General features: G+C 38.0%; 1 protein-coding gene across 5 annotated transcripts in view; it reads left to right on the plus strand.

The window, feature by feature from the left end:
• The window catches only part of ZFYVE28 (zinc finger FYVE-type containing 28), an 81,800-nt gene that overhangs the window by 52,047 nt on the left and 6,422 nt on the right, over positions 1-23,331 (plus strand). For 4 of the 5 annotated variants that reach the window (XM_075709104.1, XM_075709106.1, XM_075709107.1 and 1 more), the window contains 3 exons: positions 14,611-14,765; positions 15,342-15,458; positions 17,112-17,216. In XM_075709104.1, the coding sequence (XP_075565219.1) occupies positions 14,611-14,765; positions 15,342-15,458; positions 17,112-17,216 (377 nt within the window). The remainder of the gene's footprint in view (positions 1-14,610; positions 14,766-15,341; positions 15,459-17,111; positions 17,217-23,331) is intronic. The other variant, XM_075709105.1, reaches the window with a different exon arrangement.

The raw sequence follows: 23,331 nt of genomic DNA on the forward strand, positions 1-23,331 counted from the left end.
TCTACTGTATACATCAAAGAGACTCTTTCACACAGGGCTGTCTGAACGGACAGTAGAAGTAACCTCAGTTGTTCTTCAGGAATAACTGGAGCAGTGAGAATAAGTCTTCATTAGGTGCACCACCTCTTTTCAAGGCCTTACTGTACTGCCTTTGTATGTTAGCATTGTAGTTGCCACTGTATTGATGCTTAGGTAAATTAGATCTGTCTTTTCCCTTTTTTCAAATTTTGTTTTGTTTGAAGTTTGATTTATAAGGCAGTATTTGTACATGTGCATTTGTGCTTTTGTCCACTGAACTATGGCATTGTATCATCCCTGGGTGCCATGCAAGAAATCCAAGTTGCCTGTTTTTCTGTATCTGACTTACATTACTAGAGATCTAGCTGTTGTAGTTTATGGTCCAAGGAAAAAAAAAAAGCTAAGTGCCTGCTTGACTATACTGATAGGAATTTCCCCTTTTGAAATACTTAGTTTAAAAAAAGTTTAAACTCCTTTTAACACCTTAATTTAAGAAAAGAAGAAAAGAAAACCCCTCTGAAGTCTGACTGCTTCACAGTAGTATGGTTCTAGATCTGTGTGCATAGAAATGTAATATTCAGTACATCTATTTGTATTTTAGAATATGTTATTTTTAAGGGGCTCCCCTGTTGTTTTATTTGTATTACCTGAAGAGTTTTATCTGGCTATTAAACAACTTCTCTAGAATTGTATCATTTGTTTACTACAACAAGCATGTTCCTTGCAAAGACAATCTCTAAAAAAATTTTCTGAAATAATTAAGTTCTCCCTAATGGTCATGTGCATATCCAAAATAATACCTAAACTGGTTTTTTGATTGTTCCTTCTTTTCCTCTGAAATATGCCATTTTGATGTACTTAACTTCTTGCTGTTTTCACTTAACAACAATTAGAAATCTAAATGTAACTTTTGCAATTTTTTCTGAAAAATTATTAGCTAAATGTAGAATTCTTGAAATGCATTTATTTGGTTTTTCAACTTCCTGTGAATCATAAACAATTCCTTTGGGCTGTTAGATAACCAATACTGAGGCTGAAAGCTGGTTGCCAGGCTGTGGTGTGTTTTGGAAGTACCCAAGTGCTTTCAAACAGTTCTGCTCTGGTAGCAAAACCAGCTTAGCCAGAATAGCAGTGTGTTGAATGAACTAGTAGTGGATTAAATAGCATACACTGAATGGATTTGAAACAATGAAGTATTGTATATATGGAATTATATATATGTATACATTTAGTGTTTTCCAAATGGAGAACTAGGGAGAAAATTCCCACTCCTTGGATCCCAGAGCACCGTTCAACCCATGGGTCATTGTTTGCTATTTTGGTTTTTATTGGGAGGAAAAAGCTGTTAGAACTGTAGGAACCATTTGGGACGTGTTAAAGAAGGCTGCTTCAAATCAGCCTGGGATTTACTGCCTTAGGCTTTTTCCATCATCAATGAATGCTGTGTAATTTTTTTGAGCTATATTCATCCCACCTAATTTTAGGCACCAAACCGATATACCTAAATTAGGAGTTTTGCTGCTGTGTAGGTTCCCTGTTTAGTCAATGGAGAAAAGTGGAAACCTCAGTTAAGCATGTGATTTGTTGAAATGCATCTGGGCCAAAGATTTTCAGCCTTAAATCAGAACTGTGATTACATACTTTGATTACTGACTGTGCTCACACAGTAATTTGAAAAACATTTTAAAACCTTGCTCGAGGTTTCTAGAGCACAAATTGAAAATAAGGGTACAGAGGGCTTCTCAAATGGTTTTGCTAAGGAAAGGTTGATTATTTGATTGATACCCGATCTGTGTAGAAGGTTCCTCCTTCTAGTTTCAGAGGTCTGGTCAAGAAGTTAAATGTTCAGCCCAGTTCAGAAGATGATTTTTTGCAAAATGTTCATTGAGCAGTGTCCAGACTTGAGTTGCCCATATCGGTAGTCAACTTTCTCAGCAAAGAATAAATGTATTCCATGTATTTCAGAAGGTTTCAGAGAAACTGTGGTCTTACACAGGCTCACAAGAGTACGCAGAATTTTTTTTGTTACATCAGTGTGACTGTGGAATAATACTGCTGACTTGAGTGAAAGTGAGATATGTAAAACTACAGCAGGGAAGTGGCAGTTGGTCCATTGTTTATATTAGCTCCAGGAAACAATCCATCCAGTTTTTCCTTTTTAATGGTTTCTTTTCATAAATCTAACTTTTAGAACAATTTTTAATATTACTATAACTTACTGAATAGTAAATAGTCAGCTAATAAAATACACTGCTGGAATCTTACCCGTTTCAGTGTTGGAAGTAGTAAAGTCAGTAGGTTTTAAAAATAAACTGCAGGAATTTGTCAGCTTTCAACATGCATTAGAATTATTGGGCAAGATCCTGATATAGCCATTCATTTGAGTGGAAACCCAAGTCAAGGCTATTCATATGCTAACAGAATGAGATGACTCGATATGCTTAAAGCCAAGAATGAACCTAAGTTCTTTGAAAGACTGGAGATATAAAATGGCAAGAAAAGTGTTGTTTTGGGAATGATGAGGAAAAATAGTGAGACAACAGAAGAACAAGGTAGTTACAATTAGTTGATTTCAAGCCTCATTGGAGTTTTTGGTGTAAGAGCGAGGGAGGAAGAAATACTGATGAATCTGTATTCAAGCGTTTGCCTGCCTAGAGTACATGGTAAAGACTACTTCATTTTAAAGTTACAATGAGCCAATAAATGACAACTTTAAATATAAATAATAACTTTTTAAACTAACCTTAATGATACAATAGATGCCTTCCCTGGTCAGCAGTCACTTTTTTTTTAGATATGTTATTGTGACTTAAATATTGGTGTTTTGTGGTATATTGTGCTACAGTTTTAAGCATTTACAAAAATTGTTGGTGAAGTTTTAGGCTGTGGTATTTACAGTCTGTAAAAGAAGGTATCTGAAATGTATTGCGACTCAAATCTGTGCCAAAACAGCAAGAGTCTGCCAGCAATTAGAGTGGGATATTTATCGGGCTATTTATGTTAGAGTATCTGTATTTGCGTACATGTGAGCAGAGCCCAAGGTCGTTGGCTTGCTGGATATAGTTGAAGGGTATTGCTTACTTTATTGCATATTTTGAGTGTATCTCTGTTAGTATAAACACACATGTGAAACAAGGCAGGGAATGTTACCTTAGTTTATAAATGAGATGAAATTTTGATTACCTGCTTCAGAAATAGAGGGTGTTTTGCAGGAGACTGTCTGAAGCTACATTGCCAGTCAGTTCATGGAATCATAGAATAGCCCAGGTTGGAATGGAGCTCAAAAGATCATCTGGTCCAACCTGTCATGGGAAAGAGAGAGCCTAGATGAGATTTTCTAGCACCCTGTCCAATCGGACCTTGAAAACCTCTGGCGATGGGGACTGTACCATGTCCCTTGGGAGGTTGCTCCAGTGATGGATTGTTCTTAGTGTAAAATATTTCTTGTATGAAGATGAAACCTCTCCTGGTGCAACTTGTCCTCTCCATGTGGCTTGTTGTGAAGAGAGCGCCTCTGTCCTCTTTGTGGCCACCCTTTAAGTACTGGAATAGTGTGGTGAGGTCCCCCCAAGCCTTCTCTTCTCCAGGGAGAAAAGACCAAACTCCTTCAGTCTCTCTTTGTAGGACAGGTTCTCCATCACCTTCATGGCTGTGGTTTGGACCCTCTCCAGTTTGTCTGTGTCTTTTCTTGAATTGTGGAAACCAGAGCTGGACACAGTACTCCAGGTGTGGCCTGACAAGTGCTTGGTAGATTGGGATGATCACATCTCTATCTCTGCTAGTAATGTTCTTGCAGGTGCAGCCCAGGATCCGATTTGCCTTTGTAGCTGCAGCAGCGCGCTGCGGACTCCTGTTCAGCTTGTTGTCCACCAGGACCCCCAGGTCCCTTTCAGCAAGGCTGCCCCCCAGCCGCACAGATCCCAGCCTGCGCTGGGCTCTTTGGTTGCGTCACCACAGCTGTAGGACCTCGTGCTTCTCTGTTAAACTCCGTACTGTTCTTGCTAGCTCACTCTTCCAGCCTGTCCAGGTCTCTCTGTAAGATGGCTTTCCCTTCTGGTGCGTCCACCTTGCCACCCAGTTTGGTGTCGTCACCAAACTGGGTGATGGTGCTCTCAGTCCCATCAACCAGGTCATTTAGGAAGGTGTTGAATGGTGTGAGGCCCAGTGTTGATCCCTGGGCATTCCCACTTATGACAGGCTGCCAGCCTGACTAAAAACCATTGATCACCACTCTTCAAGTGTGATCAACGAGCCAGTTTCTTGCCCATCTCGCAGACCAAGCCAAGTTCTTGTGGGTGGACAGTTTTTTACAAAACCAGGCTTTATATTATGCTTTTTCATCAGTAGAACTCAGTGCCTTGAAGAGGATGCAGGAAGGAAAGATAACTTGGTCATTTAGCTGGACTGAATTATACTAGGAGAATTCAGTTCCTTCATCTCATGGTCCGGAGCTGTGCATTAATCTATGCTGTCAAGGCTACAGCACAAATTACATGCCCACAAGTTTTAATAAAGAGATCACAACTACTCTGGGGATCTTGTAGATGATAGTGTGGAGGACAACAAATACGTTAACAATGTATTTGAATTGATGTGTCACAGTCTACCTGATCAGCTGTGTCTCCACATCTCCTCTCTTGCAGTTTTACCGTTGTTATCCTGAACAGGTTGTATTTGTTTAAGCTATGCAAAATGACAGATTAATTCTGCATTAATGTTTGGTACTGTCATTTCAGTTTTGATGAATGCATTACTGTAGATTTTTTCCCCTTTTTTTCTGTAGAGCTGCTCTTCATGGAAATACTGCTTATAACCAGAAAAAGGCTGGTGATAACGGCTTTACATGTACTGCACTGGAATCACAGAAATAAAGAGCTCAGAAGAGTTGTGGGAAGAGAAAGGGGTTTATACCTTAAGCAAATCAGAATGACTTCTAGAATAGATGCTATTTCTGCCTAATGATTTTGAACTGCAAACTGTCTGTGTATGTTTTAGGCACTGTGAGTCTATGCTGTTTGGCATAGCTCTGTCACTCAAGCAGTGAGGACAATTAATATGCATATTAATACAGTTATAAACAGGCTGCTGTGTACCGTCTTCTTGCTTTGCTGCTAAATCCCTTACCCCAACAATCAGCTGAGCAGTACCAGCAAAACAAAAAGTCAGCGTTGATGAGGTCTGTCAGCTTTTGCTTATGATTTTAGTCATCGAGACATATGTGACTGGAGCAGATGTCTCTAGTTTTTCACTGCCAGGATTCTTCTTGATGTGTTTCATGCCTATCTTGTTCTTCACCCTGCAAGATTAAAAAAAAAAAATGAAATCTCCAAATGGTGCAGCATTTTCTAAGCTATAGTGTTCCCTTTTAGGAAATACCACAAGGTATTTTGGGGTATATTATATGCATGTCTTTGTCTTCAGTAACAAGTAACTGATGCAGATTTTATTTTCTCAAGGAATAACCCAGGCAGCTTGTGTGAACTACTTGTTAACAAGTGTTTGTTACAGTGGGAAGGTGAAAATTCAGTTGTTTGAAGTTTTTTGGTCTTTCCCTATTAAAATGATAAACCTCATATTTTAGTGATTTTAAAATATCCAATATGGTTGAAGTAAATTAAATATAAAATATGTTCCTCTCTGTGTAAATCAAGTGAAATAGGGCAGTATTTTAAGCTGACTAGCGTCGGTGGCAGAGGCAAGAAGTCTGTTCTAGCAAAACTGGTAGACACCGTAAAATTTGCCATTTGGGGGCTGTATTCCAGGTGGCATATCATCTGGCTGGAGATGACAAAAGTGATCATAATGGGTTTGTGTTCTTATTTCTATATAGCTCACTTGTAATTTTCATTTTTAGTAATTTGGCCACATTTATAATCATGTTCCTTTTAATGATGTATAAAATCTGTTGTTGAATGTCACTTGGTGTTCCCTGTGCTACTAATAGAACAAAAAATTACTAGCTTTCAGAATTAGATTTTATTTTACAGGTTGTTTTTTTCCCCCCCAAAAAACCCCTTAGAATAGCATGTTTGGGAGTTTTCAGATTATGTGTAATTAACTAAAATCACTATAGTAACTGCAGTTTTTGCAGTTTTTGGCAATGCCTAAAACCAAGGTATGTTGTAAAATGACAATTATTGGAGGAAAAAGAGAGCGTTTCCTCATACTTATAGCAGCACTGAAGGTGAAAAATGAAGAGAAAGCTTTCTTTTCTAATTAAAATTTTAAGGCTCCACCTAATACTTTAATTAGCTTTTCTCAGCTTTGACTCCCACGGCTGGATACCAAATTCCTGCGGGATCCTCCTAGACCCTGGGATGCTTTAATGTTTCGGCTGGTTGTTCTGTATTATTTTTTGAGGGAACTGATGGAGGCGATATGAAAACATTGTGCTAATAAGTTTCCTTATCCCTTAGGGTTCCTCTCACTGGAAAACGGTTTTCAGTGCTGCTTCTCCATCTCCGTTTCTGCCACACACAGGCATTGCAACTCAATGAGTATCTGCTGGAATTGGATGCTAAATTAATTGACGTTTTATTTTGCCATACAGAGTAGTTGCTTGTGTATCGCAGAGGACATTGCTGAAGAGCTATATGAAATGACTTTTTGCTTTTGGAAGTATTTGTATCCGGCATCAGGTATCCACATTTTGTCTGTCCTGTGTCAAGTTCTGGATAAGGCATAAAAGCTGGGACTGATGCGTTTCTATCCCTGTATCAGACACCAGATACCATTCCTTCCTAAGTGCCGTACTATTTCTGTTTTTCACTTCCAGCTTTTCCAGTTCAGGATTATTTTTGAAGTTTAACTATTTCTGTGTTCTAATCTCATATTATTTGTCCTTTTGCAGTGTGAGTGAACATTTGAGAGCTTTAAATGGATGTTTGATTATAAGGAAGTGTTAGGAAAAAACCGCCATGGTGTAATTGAGAAAATCTTAGTAGAACCTAAGCAATATTCTAACTCCTCATATTTTCATTTCTATCTTCTCTTGACTTTTACAATATCCTTATCTTGCAGGTTTTATCCCTTATGGGTTTAAATTTTAAGAAAACCAGTAAATGTAGTACCTTGCAAGTATCTGACATTAAATTTGATGGTTAGAAAGCAGACCTGTTGATTACTAATGCTCCAAGTTATTTGTTTATAATCATTCTCACAGAAGTTTTATCTCTAATGAACAGAAAAGCTATTTGGGAGAGAGCACTGTTAAAGTTGATAAATCCTGTGCTGGCAATGTTTATTTTAATTCCCATTTGAAATACAGGAAATAAATATGGGAAATCTTTGCATTCTTCTGAAAACTCAAGCCAGAGTGGTAATGAGTTTGAGTAAGTCCAATGTCTAGGTAGAGTTTCTTACGGTGGACCTATTTGGCAAACACAGCTGTTCGCCAAGCGGCATGTTTTTGAGAAGTTCGACATGGTAAGTACAAGAAGAATGCTCTGCAGTTTGAGGTTTGAAGAGCTGAGGAAGGATTCCAGAAGATGTTCTTCCAATGGAGCAGGCAGCTGCAGAAGCTGCTGGAGTGTGGAGCGGAAGTTATTGCTTTTGATTTCAAATTCGGTAGTCTCCAATGCTCAGGAATTTTTCCTGCTTGAAACTTAGGATATGTGGTTTAATCCCATTAGCCAAATTACTTATTTTAATCAGCTGACCTCAGATTGCCCACCTCTACTGGGGTAAAAGATGCTAAGAAGGGGCTTCTGCAAATCTTTCAGTGTATGAAAAATAATTCCCCTACTGTGGAATTCGAAAGGCTGACAGCAGATGGGGCTTCTAGCATATGTCCTAGCATGTACGGAGCTGGGCATTGCTAATACATGTGATAATAGTGTAGCGTAGTCAAGTCCACTCTTTCTGGTGGTACCTAGCTAGATCGTTTCTGATAGAGGGATTTGCATGCAGTTGTATTATTTGTTTCTCATGACAAAGTTTTGAAGCCTTGGGAACACTTTATGGGTTGTTTGGGGTCCCGTGTCCTGTCCTGTGTCGTACGTGTGTCGTCCCGTCATGTTGTCCCCATCCCCCCACTTTAGCCTTTTCTCTTAAAATGGAGAGAAAGACCTAAGGGTATTTATACTTAAGGGATTGCATACAAAACCTCTCTTGACTTAGTAAAATATTAGGGTTAAAAAGTCAAGAAATAAAGTTCTGAATTAAAGCTTTTTTTAGTCTGCTTTAAATGTAGCTTCCGGGGTCATTCCTTAACATATAGTCCTTAGCTAAATAACTATATGCTATTACCCAAATAATAGGACACGTTCTGGATTTGGTTTAAATGACTCCAAAATTGGGTGTGTAGCCACTCCCTTCATTTAAAATAATTGTAAGAAGCCATTAATCTCATACTTTTCCTTCCAACCATATCAAAACTGGTACATGTTAGAAACCAGAGGGTTTTAACCTGCTGTTTATTGTGTTTCTTGTGAGAGAATCCAAAAAGAAACACCAAAGGGTACTGCAAGAAGCAGAATGGGAAGTACTAATATGGGGTTTTTCTACTGACATGTGGTCATACTTCTCTTACCAAACCCCTATCACTTTTCTCTTGTCATTCCTCATGTATACAGCCTTTGTCTTTCCCCAGCTATTACCTGATCTTTTAGATGGCCTTTGGAGCAGTTGTTTGCTCTTTTTTTGCAAATTGGAAGTGAGAGTTGACTACAGCCTTATGAAGTATAAAAGTGAGAGTAATAGCTTGGGAAAGACAGGTTGACAGGTTAGTAGTGGGGTTTGCAGTTACAGCCTACACAGGTACCAAGTGGGATGCATGTACCAGTTACTGAAGTAGTTTTAGAAATTGTATGCAGAAAATAACATAGATTTGCCTGCAGGAGTTTTGGGTTTGCTTTATTTATTTATTTATTTAAAGTATGAAAACATTCAGATGGGAGAGAAAAAAACTTAAATATCGCAGGTTAGATAAAAAGTGTATGTTACTGTTACTGTACACAGAGCATAAGGTAGCCATTGCGCTGAATTCTCTATGAACAAAAATGAAAGCCAGGGAGCTCATGATAATGTTTTTTGAGAAATATAAGAACTAGAATTTTCAAAACAGTTATATATATATGGAAATTCATGTACATGATATAGCTGTACATGTATATATCTTTATCTTAGTTATTCAAAACGTGTGGCATTCTGAGTAATGGACATGACAGATTTGTTAAGGCCAACTATTGCAGATGAACTGATACCAATTGAAGTCCAAGGAACTGCATTGTTTTATGTCTGTCATCAATTTTTTAATGAAATATAACTTATATTTAAGAATTGGACTGCTGTTCCTTTGTAAAAACTTTCAGCATGGTTTATAGTTGCAATGTCCTTTTGTGTAAATAGGAATGTGTGAAATCATAGAAAACCTTTTGCAAAATTGCCACATTTCCTTACTGTGGAAGGCATCTTACCTGCTTCCATACAGCATGTATGAAATCTTGCTGAAGAGCAACTTTGTCTCAAAATTTATCACTCTGTTTTTGCAAAGTGGGTAAACCTCTGCATCAGAATACTACCATTTAATACATGGATTTTTAATTCACTATAAAGTGGATTCACAAGCTTTGAATTCACATTACAGCAGGAAGTGTTACCTCTTTTGTTGCAAATAGTAGCACGCTACTTAGTACCTACGCATGTGCAGTTTGCTGGAGATTTTGAGCAAGCAAGTAGGAATCACTGGTGTCACAGGTATTTGTATAATACAGCTGGTGTAAGGATAATCACTAAATTATGTGGTAACACTTCTAGTAAACATTTGTAGTATTGTTCATAGAACTCCTAAGTGTTTTGTGCTTAGACTTTGTTGGGATGAGTTTGTCTTGCTGGAACTTGAGCCCTCTCATTTTAAAGGTACCACTGACAATATTCTGAAATCTGTGCCTGAAAATTAGTTACAATCAAAGACCTTGCCTGAAATCAGAGACTTAGAGGGTGATCTTACTTCCCTATTAAATTTGGTGACATAATTGCATCATTTATAGTAGAACAGATATGTTGGGGTTACTCCTTTGTAAATAGTGACCACTTCTAGTCTAAGATTTCTAAAAACAAACAAACAAAACCAAACCACTTTCTTAAAGTTTTTTTTCTTATTCTTTTGAAAACATGATAATTAATTTGGTTTCTTTGTATTCATTGTATGTGATACAGTGAACCTTTAAATTCTTTTTATCTGCCAGAGCTATATATTTAATGCATACTTAAGATACTCTGAGCATTTGTTTGTGAGTAATGAGAAATTCTTTGAGAGAATCTCATACATTCTGCATGCAGTTCAGAGCAGATTTCAGGTTTAATGGACCAAATACTTCGAGACGAATTTCAGAATAAACACCTGTGAGTGGTCACACATTTCTACTACTACGGACTATTTTTTGAGCACGAATGTAAAATATTTAAATTTGGACTAACTTTGAATCAATTTACTTTGGTTGTTCAGTTTTAGACTTTGCTTTTTTGCTGGTTTTGGATGAGTGTCAATGACCAACAAATTCAGCACAAGGCTGTTGGTATCACAGATGGTTACCTAAAATGACTGGCCACTTCTGAAAGTGGCAGTCGTAATCTTATAGTTCCATGGTCCTATTTTCCATTATGTATGGATACTGCTGCTTAACCTGGCTCACAAGTATCCTTTGGAATTTAAAAGCTGTAAAGCAGATTGGTTCTGTGGGTGAAAGATGATATTGCGTACAATTGCATTATTGGGTTTTGTTTGTTTGTACATATTTGACTGAATTTCACAGTCAGACTTTGACACCAGGCAACTGTTCCAGAGATGCGTCTCTAAAGTGCTGAAAGAGTCTTGCTACTCTTCTAACATGACAAACGGAGAGTAGTTTTAAAATTGCTAGCCAAGTTAGGTAAAAAGCTAATTCATTGTATCTGCCAGAGGGTATCTTTTCCTATATAACTTATAAGCAGGTTTACTGTTTGGAATCAACCTTTTACATAACACCTTATTTCTTGATCTTCACTTCAGACATGTTAACTTTGCAATGTTTTTGCAATATGAAAAATAAATACACGATAAGCATTGTTTATATAATAAACATTTCACAAGGGGAATTCCACGCTTATTTTGGTCTTATCTCTTCTTAACCTAATTCCTTGGGTAACGCAGGGTTCCCTACAAGCAAGAAGTTGAGAAAACGAGGACTTGTCTCTAGCTATTTAGTATGGCTATTGATATTCTCCAGTGATACTTGATTCTGCAGATATCGGCAGTGAAACATTCCAGATCTGAGTGCAGTCTAACATTAATGAAATGCTTCCTACACATCTGGTATCGGCTGAGAATTTTGAGCCAATTTATGCGCATTAGATAAGCCAAAGTAGGAATGGTACTCCTTACAGAACTAAAAAAAAAAACCCCAAAACTTGTTTGAAAGAATAATTTGGCAGAAAGGTAATTGGAACTCTGTAGATGAAAATTCCAGGTTTATTTTCTATACTGTCAATTTAAAAAATCAAGAGAATCTTTAGTACTTGCATTGATGCAATCACTGCTGCTTGGGATACCCTGTTATAAGAAGAGCTGTCTCTTTTGCTGTTTATCTGAAACAATTTCTGTGTTTCTGTTCTTACAGTATTTCTAACTGCCTCTACAGTACTAATTTTCTGGCTACATTCTTTAACAGTAAGATATATTTTAAAGTGAAGAACAGATGGTCAGTAGTCATTCTTTGAGAGTCATTTTTGTCTAAATCTGACTTGGTCCTCTCGGTAAAGGTAGAGTAATTGCTTCTAACTCTTGATTCTTAGGTCCAGTTTTAAATTATTCGGGAACATTCCCATGGTGCAAACAATCCTGAATACAAAATATCCTCTCTTCTGAACCTCTTGTATATGGCTATTGTACTTTACATGTGACTGTGCATATGAAAATACATTATAAATGAGAGTATGCATACATGCTGGCCTTCCATCCCACAGTGCTGAAGTAATTTGTATGTGCTCTGTGCTAGGGATTTTTAGGACAAAAAAGTTCCAGCCGGTCTTGTGGTGGGACATGACCAGTCTTAATGACACACCACAAAATCTAACACAGAATAGCCTGGAACAGAAGTAGGTCAGATCACATTCCTTGGAGGAACAGGAAGTAGGTAAAACTGCATTCCTCCCAGTAGGAGGAGACTTGGAAAGGCAAACATTATTACTAAAATTGATCAGAGCTTGGTCAGAATTGTGGAATGAGCCTTTCTTCCTTTCTGCAAAATGGAAAAGGACTAAGTAGTTTATGTTCTTGAAAAGCACTCTTCACAGATCTCTGCCCACTTAACACCTTACTTGGAAATATTTCTTCAACTGTGATTTGGAGGGAAGAGTCATCATCAAATCAGCACCCCTGCTTTCCCCTGCACTAAGGTTTTTGCTTATTGGGAGTTTCAAAGAGGCCATTGTATTGGGATTATATAATTACATACAGACTGCATTTGTCGCTGTCATGAGATCCATGCTTGCCTTGGAGAGCAATTTATAGTGCAAATGTTTATATCACTGCAAGATCAATTCTTTTAAAAGCAAGAAAAAAAAGTAGACCCTATTTGGCCATATTAAGAGGCAGAGAAACTCCTTTATCTGTGTATGCGAGCATTTGTGCCAATTGGGCAATCATCTGCCATATACCATTGCGAATCAGGGATCGCTTCCTGGCTCTTCCTGCCTTTCAGTTTATTCCTTTGTAAGCCACATTCTCATATGACCTTTTCATTGTCTTGAACACAAAGCTTTCCACACTGACAGGCTTGCTATTTATAAATATATATATTATATATATATATAAAAAAAAAATCCCCTATGGAAGAGCAAAGGAAAAATTGAGAGAGGGAATTCTCACTCAGTTCTCAGTATCTTTAATAAACCTAGTCAGTCGTGGTGCTAAGGGAACTGTAAACATAGAACTAACCTCTTTTTACAAGAATTTGCTTTCGTTAATAGCAATAGATAACGTGAACAAAATCAGTCTCTTGCAAGCCTTCTCTTCACTGTCTTTGAAAGAATGGGGAAGCCAGTTAAGGTACTCAAGCTACACATTTTTCCATTGTTACTTCTATCAGTAACTAATGTCCAGTATTTATTTTCAGGTCTGTTTTTACTAGGGCTTTGTAAGATTGTATGGCCTAATTAATTCATTTTTATATTTTAAGGATTACCTATATTGCATACAGGTAGTATTTCAAAACTGTATCACATAAAATTTTGTTATAAATAATTGTAAATGTTACCTGTGTGTCTTATCCTGCAATAACTGTTCATGCATACTGCCGTAAGGATGGCATCTGCAAGGTGGTGAATGTTTCAGCACCTAATAAAAACAGATTGAGCTCAGAATGTGTTAGAAACTACTTCCTTCATTATGCATGCTCTTTATGCAGTCTGGAACTTCTTTTTTTTAACATAGTAGTTGTCTGCGTAGTAGAGAGTGCTGGCATTTTGGACAGCCAAAGTATGATTATAAGTAAAATATTCTAGTTTCTTGTAATCGTTGGCAAAATTAATTTCTTTCCAGTATGTGGGGGAAACAGTTTAATGTTCTTCTGTCTCTGAATGTAGTACAGTAAGAAGGCACGTCTCCTTCGGTCAACACAGTGAATCCTTAGGACTTCAGTGTGATTACAGCCTGCGCTCTACTCCTAGTTAAGGGTTTTTCCATTGGCCAAGTGCTACTTTTTCCCTAAGTATTTCTCTTTTTTAAAATACATCTTGATTTACAAATAGTTTAGGTAATACCTGATATTTGAAGAAGCTGGACTCCCACTAAAGCTTCCCTGCGGTCTCAGGTTGTTTCAAGCTTCCTCTCCATAAAGGGGGGTGGAGGTGAAATGGCTGGCAACTGTCCATCTAGTTTTTAAAAGAAAATTTAAATCTCTGGTAGACATTTGATGACACATTTTAATCTCTTTGGAGATGATGAACCATTCTGTTAACAACAGTTTGACATTTCAGCAGTTTCTACAGTTAGGTATATAAGGGGACTAATCTACCTCTCTACTGTGTAAATTGTATTTTATCACCCTTCTTTCCATTTTTTTTATGTAAGGTTATATTTAGATTCTATTCTCACTATTTTAAGGTACCATAATTCAGAAATTCTTTTTTTCAAATTAACTTCCACATTAATAAATTTCTAAGTTGACTTCAGAACTGACCTCATTTTTAGGTTGATATTCTCCTTTCAGATTTTTGGTGGAGTTACGGTCTCAGGACTGAGCTTTTAGAAGAAGTTAATGTGAAGAACGGCACAGCAGTTTGTAATAGCTAAGGAAAATGCAATAAAATACAGATAAATGATTTTCTGCTTAAAAGTTTGTTGGGGTTTGGGGGGTTTTTTGTTTGTTTTGGGGTTGTGTGGTTTTGTGTTTTTTTTTTTTTTTTTTTTTTTTTGCAGCTATGCCACAGAGTGAAAATCAAACATGATGGTGATTGATTGCATGTTGATTAACTTCAACAAGAATTTACAGCGATTAGTTCTGGTTTGCTATAGCATCTTGCCTGAGTCATAAATCCTTTAGAATTTGCTGAACATCCTGAACAACTGAGTGAAGATGTACATTACTTTACTTTCTTTTTTCCTTCCGGCAGCAGTTTAATGACGAGTTCTTGTTCATCTGATGACATTGATCAGGAAGAAATCCAGCTCGCTTTGCAGGCTGCTAAAATTGCCACCCGCGAAAAGATCAGATCCAGATTTCATGGCAGTAATGATCTTATTCACCGCCTTTTTGTCTGTATCTCAGGTATGAGAGTAGCCTTTTGTTCTGAATGTAAAAACCATTCATCCTGGTGCTTTTTCAGTGCACATAAAGTTATGGCAGAACAGACTAGAGATGAAGCTGCAGGAAGACTGTGTTTTGGGGCCCGAGTTGCAGGCTGGTGTAGAAGGACCTGCTACCTGACGGGAACTTACAGAATCAGACTTGCAGACATCTCAGACCTGTAGTGATGAAGAGTTTGGGCATGCCAACAGGTTTGACTTGGAAGTGCTTCCTTTTTCTTGGTGGTGCCCTGTGTCTTCAAGGGAAGAAGTTTGATGCAGCAGTTGTATTTTGATGCAAAAGGAATCTCTCAGTGTTTCCTACCAAAGGACAAGGAAGATACGTATCAAATTGCAGATAACATAAAGGCCAGAATGTAACTTGGCCATTATGAAAAATTAGTTTAATTAAATGTTCAATTTTTATTCCTATCACAAGCTAAGTGATCCCCTCAGAAATAAATATGAGGCTGTTACTGGTAGCAACAGACAAATTTGGGGTTTTTTAAGGGTGGTGTAATAGTCTAGTAATGGTTTACTCATTTTCTCAAACTCGCAGGTGTTGCTGACCAGCTGCAGACAAACTATGCTAGTGATCTGAGAAGTATCTTAAAGACTTTGTTTGAAGTTATGGCAACCAAACCTGAAACAGAAGACAAGGAAAAGCAAAAGAAAGGTAAAGAGATTTAAACATTTGTTTTCTATAGTGAATTTCTGCTGGTAGCCCATGGGGCTCCAAGAACTATTTGACAAGAATTCCCTTAACATTGTTAACTTTTTGGCAGGGCTCACTATACAGTGATTTGACCCAAGTTTTTAAAAAAAAAAAAAAAAAAAAAAAAAGTCATGGAAACAGACTGTAAACAGGATGAAGTCACTGGAAGTATACGTACACAGGAGTATGTCTTGAGGCAGGTGTTGAAAGAGTTAGAGTTCAGAGTGTGTCTGCTCATTTCTGTATTCCTTTATATAACAAAACAGTGTTTGTAGCCCATATGGTCATAACATAAGCTATGCGGGGTTTGGACTTCATAGAGGTTTGTTTTCCTGGTATTATTTCACATTGGACATGTTTTAATTTACCAAAACATGTATCTTTGATTGTGAAGTCTAAATAGCTGTGTAAAAAGAGCAGACTGCAAGATGAGAATGCTCAGGAAGATGCTGAAATCTGGCCTGTCTTGGTAGAAACTGCAGAATGCTGAGTTTGGCTTTAAAATAGAGAAAATATCCACTTTTGAATTCCAGATAATTAAGATAATGGAACCAGAACTAGATCACGAGCCAATGCAAGATATTTTTTTTTTCTCTGTCACCATTTTGATTATTTCTTTTTCAAAGAGGCAAGTCTGCTAACTTATCTAAAAATAACCATGTCATCCCAGCAAGACTGCAATTACCTTTGTCCTTTGTTATGATTAGAACTATCAGCATCTGAAGGTTATTAGAGCCCTCTTTTTTTTTTTCCCCTCCCTTTCCACATGATTGAAAACTTTTCCCTTCCCTTTCTCCCAGTCTCATTTAAAAGTGTTGAGGATTTTATATGAAACACCAAGTTAAAATTTGGTTAAATTTAGCAGAAAACCCTCCAATCCAACCCAACTCTGCAGTGGGATAATGCACAATATGCATTACAGTCCTCTATTACTTGTGGCTGAAACTTCCACAACATTTTTATGGTGGCAGGATGTCATGATGTGAAAAGAGAGTGGATTTTTCAATGGCAAGAAAAAATGGGGTTAGACAGAACTGCTAAAGAGAGGATCAAAGAGCTCATGAACATTCAAATAAGAGTAATAAAGAAACTGGAGCTGTAAAAACTTATCACTAGGAAATATATTAGCCAACAGTACTTGGTTGGAATAATTTCTCATGGATGAACTATTACATTAAAAAAGAAAAAAGTGTTGACAACAGTAAGCATAAACAAAATGAGTGAATAAGTCAGGGACTTTTGGGATGAAGTTTCTCTTTGATATATGTGATTTGATCTGTGTGATCCACCTAGGGAATCTCTGGTTGTTCTTATAATCTTCTACTTTGTAAAGGATCCAAGTTAAGAACTGGGAAATAAAACATAGGATGTAGCTCAACTGCTAGAAGTAAGAGGACTGTATGACCTGTAATAACAGCATCTTTCATTTCTGTTGTCATTCCAAGGAAGAATAGAGGAGACTTTTAAATCACTGTTTGTGTCAAGGGAAAGAAAAAGCAAGAATTATAAGAAGGTTCATATAGATGCTACTGTAATCTAATCCCAGAAGTCCTAACATGAATAATTTAAGTGCAAATTGGAAAAATATGAATTTCATTTTGGTTTGTTTTACAGTTAATCAGAGTTTAAGGAATGCAGCATTGGAAGACTGTGCTTTATGTCAAGAAAGTATATCATCCTCAGAACTTGCAGCAAAAGCCAGAGATGGTGACTTTGAAGGTACTTTCTTTTTTCTAAGAATTAAAATGACACAACACTGATGTATTAAAAAAAAAAAATCATTAAAATGGAAAGAAAACTCTTTTCAAGTTTGGCTCTGGAAAGTGACTATAAAATGATGTGATAGTATGGTTTAGAGACAAAGTCCGATGATAAACTGAGCGTATTTCTTTCAGGTTTTTTCTAACAGCCTCATGAAACTCTGATCTACAAATTGTCATATCCAGTATGAATTCCTTTGTATCGGCGGAGAAAGGTTCTGTATAGTAAAGGCTTTAATATAGCCTGTGACTTTGCATATGACAAGTTTTGGAGGGTTGCGTAAGATGCAACGCCCTAAGTAAGGTCTTCTCAGCCAACTCTAAAGAGATCTTTTATATTGTTTGCTATGTGTGGAGGTCCTACTTCTTCCCACAGTAGAAATACCTTTCATATTTTATTCACTTTTGTCTTCAATATTATCAAAATATTTTGGTTATTATTTTCATATTCTTCACCATATTACTTCAAAGAAAATGTTAGTTTTAGGTAAGCCTGCTGAGGTTACTTGAATCTCACTGAATACACAGTAAGAGTGAAGAAAAGTGCGTATGTAAGTCTCAAAGTTTTGGTCAGGATTCAAGCATTCTGAGAGCTCAAAAGTTTTGTTTCTTTTTTTTAATCTGAGCTGCTGCAGAGTGTTTAGGAGTCAGTTACAGACTGTAGTGCTAGTATGGTAATCATTGTATAAAAATGGATTAAAAGATATCAGAGCACCTGCAGCCAAAGAATAAAAAAAAAAAAAGTAAGTAGATGTATGAGATGGAGCAAACAAGAAAGCAATCAGCTTTGATCTTCAGGGCTAAGTGGTGGTTTCAGCACACCAGGAGCCCAGTTATCAGAGTGGTGGAGTCTCTGTGGTCAAGTGAGAAACAGATAACTGTCAACTGTGAAACTGTATCTAAACTTCCCAGAAATTCAAGTGTGCAGTAAATTCCCTGTGCTTTAAAACTTTGATCTATTGTTGTCTATTTGTCCACATACGCTACTGTTCTTCCAGTGAGAGGTTTTGAATGCAGGATGACTGAGAACTGAGTGATAAGCAGTGTCAGTCTCTGCTTGTCTGCAGAGGGGGGTGACCAACAGAAAAGATATGTTGGTTCATATAATTTGTAATAAAGAACAGAAATCATGGGGGGGGGGGGGGAGAAAAACCTTTTTAAAGATTAGGTTTTAGAGTAACACTACGTATTTATAAGTTACTTTGTGCTTATATAAAACCCATGGTTTGCTTGCTCACCCTTTTTCTGAAGCTGCAGGCTAAAGGACCTCAAATCTAATCTGTTTATTTAGAATAGCAGGGCTAATTCATGTATAATGCACTGTAGTAGAAATATTATCTCTTCTGGAGGAAGATGATTTGGTGGCAGATAAAGAACTATTCAGTAGTCATTCTAATTGATTTTTGTATTGTGCCATAATTCAGAACGTCACGGAAGTTGCAGTAAAGAACAAATCTTTAAGAAAAATCCTTACCTTCTATAGGCTCTATTGGAAAAAAAATGCAAGAGCTTATTCATTCTCTACCATTTCAGTTCATATTCTTTTGTTTTGAATCAATGCCTGATGCTGTCAGTGAATTTGACTTACAGAACTTGAAAGCAAGTTATTCTGAACTGCAGGATCCCGAATAACTTTCTCACAGTGGATGTACATTTTGTCATGGCAAAGTCACTTCACTTCCCTGGCAGGGTCTTCAGCCTTTAGGGGTCTTCAGCCTTTAGGGGTCTTCAGCCTTTAGGGGTCTTCAGCCTTTAGGGGTCTTCAGCCTTTAGGGGTCTTCAGCCTTTAGGGGTCTTCAGCCTTCAGGGGTCTTCAGCCTTTCATGGCATCTTCTATTGGCATGGGCAAGGTTTTGTGTTTGGAGAAGTGCAGCCTATGGCTTGGGATGTTATTTATTGAAATAGAGGACAACAGTCTGGGTGCTTAGGTGATGTTAGGGCTGCGTAGCAGTGCAGTAAGGGGGGATCTTTGCTGTTTCAAGGGCCCCTGCAGCACCCAGGCAGTGTGAATCAGTCATGTCTGTTATGTCAGTTATGTCCCTGCCCTAAGCGAATGGTAAAACCCAACCTGTAGTATTAATAGCATGTGCAGATGACTATAGCAGAAACAGCCCCATGCCTGCACCTTTGTTCCCAAATAGCAGGTGTTTCAGGTATGCCTGCGTGATGGAAAGCAGAGCCTTGTGGGATAACCAAGTCCCTTTTGAATAAGCAGACAGAATGAGCTTGGCTGCCTTGGCACAGTGTTTTCCCATGCCAGCACGTCATCTAAACAGAGCTAGTTAGCCAATGTTCTTGCGGGTATTCCACTTTCGGTAGCTGTGCTTGCTCACTGGGAAGGCTTGGCCATGTCTGAATCAATCTCCTTGCAGACTTTCTCTGGGAGTCTTACTCGGCTTGTGTGTAAGTGGTTATGCTGTAAATACCTACTTGTACAAATCAGTACAGCTCCTCTATGTAAACTAAGCGTAGCCTGCTGTTACTTAGCCTTCAGATTTGCTGATGGGCAGGGATTTTCTGTTCTCTTTTCAAAGAGACAGAGGACGCTGGGGAGCAGGGAGATTAGCTCCACTTTCCAAACTAGAACAAACCACAAACGTTGACAAAAAGGGGCATCTGAAGTGGGTCAATTTGTTGAATTTGTGGGAACTGTAGAAACACCCGTTCTGTCCCCTCTCCTCCAATACATTCCAGGCCTCTGTCCCTTCAGGTCACAAGTTGTCATTGCTGGCAACGCTGTACAGACTTTCTTTTCTGCTGAGGTATGCAGTGATAGCTAATGGGATACATGTTTCTGCTATCCCTAAGGCATCCAGCGTGAGGCATAAACCTCCAGCAGTACTTTAACCTCAGCAGCCATGTGCCTTTTCCCCCTTATAACACTTCCCCACCTACCCGTTTTTGCTGGCCACTGTGGAAGCAACAGCCCCTGACTTTGTTCTGGGTGATGTTTGGGTGCAGATGAAGATGTCTGGTGGCTAAGGCAACCTTTGCTGCACGAACGTTGTGCCCTGTTCCTTGCAGCAAGCCTGACGGGTTTGTCCTCCAGGCCAAATCTGGGCCACAGGCCACCAACAGGAGTACGCCGCAGTTATCACTGGAAACGGATTCAACGCAGAGTCTGAAAGTGGTGCACTAATCTGTTGACAGCATTGCACCAAAATGAATTATATCCTTTTTTGTACATCATTTCTACACTTCAGGTCACTCTTAATGATTTCAACTGAAAGTGAAAACAATTTAAAGCAAATGAGCACATCAGTAGCTCCTCCCTTCTGCCATTGTGGCAGAACATGAACATGTATCAAATTGAGAAAGTCCAGGAAGGTACCTGCCAGGAAAGCTTTTTCCAATTATCAAATAAATCCCTCTTACCGAAAGTACCGAATGTTTAAGATTGCATCCACTCAATGATAATAAAAAAAAGGAAGCCCAGCAACCTGAACAAATAAATGAATAGTTTTAAGATTCTACTGAAGGTTCCAGCCTCTACTCAGATCATGAAGATGAATCACTTGTTTTTGTCAGATTTCTCATTCTTACTGTATATAAAACCCACCAGCTGGTCTGGGTCATAAAACAAATATGAATGTTTATTATGAGCCAACTGATATTGGCAAGGGTGTAAGAGTTAAATCCTGTGACCTTCTCAAGGTTGAAATACAACAAACTACAGATTAATTGGCATTTCAAAACAAAAGCATTTTTGAAAGTACAGATGAGCCTATGGTGTATATGTTCATCTTTGCTGTCCTAATGCTCTAGGGCTTTTTTTTGAGGAAGCGTATGTATTTATACATGTAAAGCAAATACATTTATATTTTCCTAGAATATAAGATGCTTTTATACAATACTCCAAAAATAAGTTTTAAATATAGCAAAATTTCATGCCCTGGTTGTATGATGGAGATGATGGCCAGTGGGGCCAAAGTTATTTGTATAAACTCAAAGTTCTTTGTATAAACTCAAGTGGCAGCTACTCAGAAGAAAGCAGGTTGGGCTCTTTGCTACCAGTGGTGCTTGCTCTGAATTGCAGCAGTAGCAGAAGGGGCCTGTGCCCTGGGACCTTTTGTGGTGCTGCCTTTCTCCCTGTGTCCTGGTGAGCTACGAGCCAGCATGGGGAGAAGGTTATGGGGAAGTTCCTGAGCTCCAGCCTGGGACAAACCACTGTTGGATAATAAGCTGACCAAGAAGTTTTCATGGGACTGAGAGTGGGCAGCATGGGTCACACACCGATTAAAGGAAACCTCCACATTTGAAAATGTAAGAAAATTACTCTTAACCTAGTATAAATGTATCCCTGCCAGGACAGAACTGCATTGTTCTTAATATGTATTACAGCTTTAAAAAAAATGCAAATATCAGGGAAATACAAGTTTGATGTCTTTCTGCCGTTTATAGGTCTGGGATTGTGTTTCTAGCCCCAACACAAAATGTGCTTTGTATGTGCCAACAGGTTCCCATATATACACATACACAAAGAGAGTAACTTTTTTTGGTCTTCATAAGGATTTTTATGTATTCATTTCTTTATCAACCTGTAAATGTGATCAAGCATAAGTCCCTGCTCATCATATTTGGAAGGATTATGTTTGTCCTTGTGAGCTTAATGATTTTAATAGTGAACTTTGGCAAATCTGAGTTTTGACCATACATGTATTTTGGAGTAATTTATTAGTCTGGAAGATTCATCTGTTGTGATTGAGGGAAGGTGAATATTTTGAATTGTCAGTGTTATGAAGTTACAGGATGGCTAAGAAAATTAGTTGCACTTCTTGTCTAGGAATAAGCATGAGACATCTAAAAGTTGGAAGATTTTCTCAAGGAAAAACAGAAAGCATTATGAAGCTGTTGGTGCTCCATGAAAATCTTTGCTGTAGCATCTCAGGTCTCTCTGCAGCCATACATTCATTTTCACTCCTTATTCCTCTAGCATCCATACAGAACTACCATGCTTGCTACCCCATAGTTATAACTCCAGCCATAATGGATTTGCTGTGGCTGCCAGTACAAATACCTGTCTGTTCCAGATAGTGTTAGCATTTGCTTGCTGCACAACAGCATGCTAGTTCTCCTTGGTCCCTTTCCATCCTGTAATATTCCAGCCCACCCACTTTTGTCTAGTCACAAGTCATCGCTGCTCTCCAACCAGCAGCACAAGCACAATTCAGTAATTTATGGTCCCAAGGCTCGAGCTCTTGTTCTTGTTGCAATAAGAAGTCACAAGGTCAAGAAAACCCACCCATGCTACTGTATGTGCAGAATCTAATCACCGTGAGTCTAGAATTAGCTGTCAACCCTAGCTGAATGCTTCAATTTTTCTTTTGTCCCCTACATGCCTATGGCTACTCTATTATTTATAATGATGACCAGCAACACTTTCTAAATGAAAAAAGTTCAATTGTTGCACAGTTCAGTGGCCAAACATATTCTGTCCACATAACTTTTTACTTTTTCCTTATTCAGCAGCTCTGCTTACACTGTGAGAGAAGACTCTAACATCATTTTCCATATTGAGGCAATGTTTTATAATCAACTGAGAATATTCAATCATGCATGTAAAATTACAGGATTTTATACAGTTTTTTAGGTTATATTGCAATAATTTGATCTGACTTACATTTTAAGAACTTGCTCAGAGCCTTTTACCTTTTCAAAGACTATCCCTCTTCATCGGCACAGCGTGGAACTTACTGAGACTTAATTGCAGGAGGAGAAAACATCCCCTAAGTACTGTAAAGCACGAGCTTATTCAGCTCTACAATGACATAACTGCGATTTTCATTAGGTTTGAAATTTTTTTGTCCTAAAAATACACATATTGAGTGTTCTTCTGGCATGTAGTATGTAGATCTACATTATCAAGTTGCTTCTAGTTTATAACTGTTGGTAGCTCTTACAGAGAAAGAGTCCTAGTAACAGTTATATGGAAGATCCAATTCTCTGGTCCCTCTGATTTAAAGTGAAAATTTGAACCATATCCCAGTGGAAGTCAGTGTTTGCTATCAAGAGTTGTTCCATTTTACATAAATAATTATTTTGCCCAAAGAATGAGTTGCTAATCACGTACCTGT

This window comes from Pelecanus crispus, chromosome 4, assembly GCF_030463565.1.
Source record: "Pelecanus crispus isolate bPelCri1 chromosome 4, bPelCri1.pri, whole genome shotgun sequence".
Classification (NCBI taxonomy): Eukaryota; Metazoa; Chordata; class Aves; order Pelecaniformes; family Pelecanidae; genus Pelecanus; species Pelecanus crispus.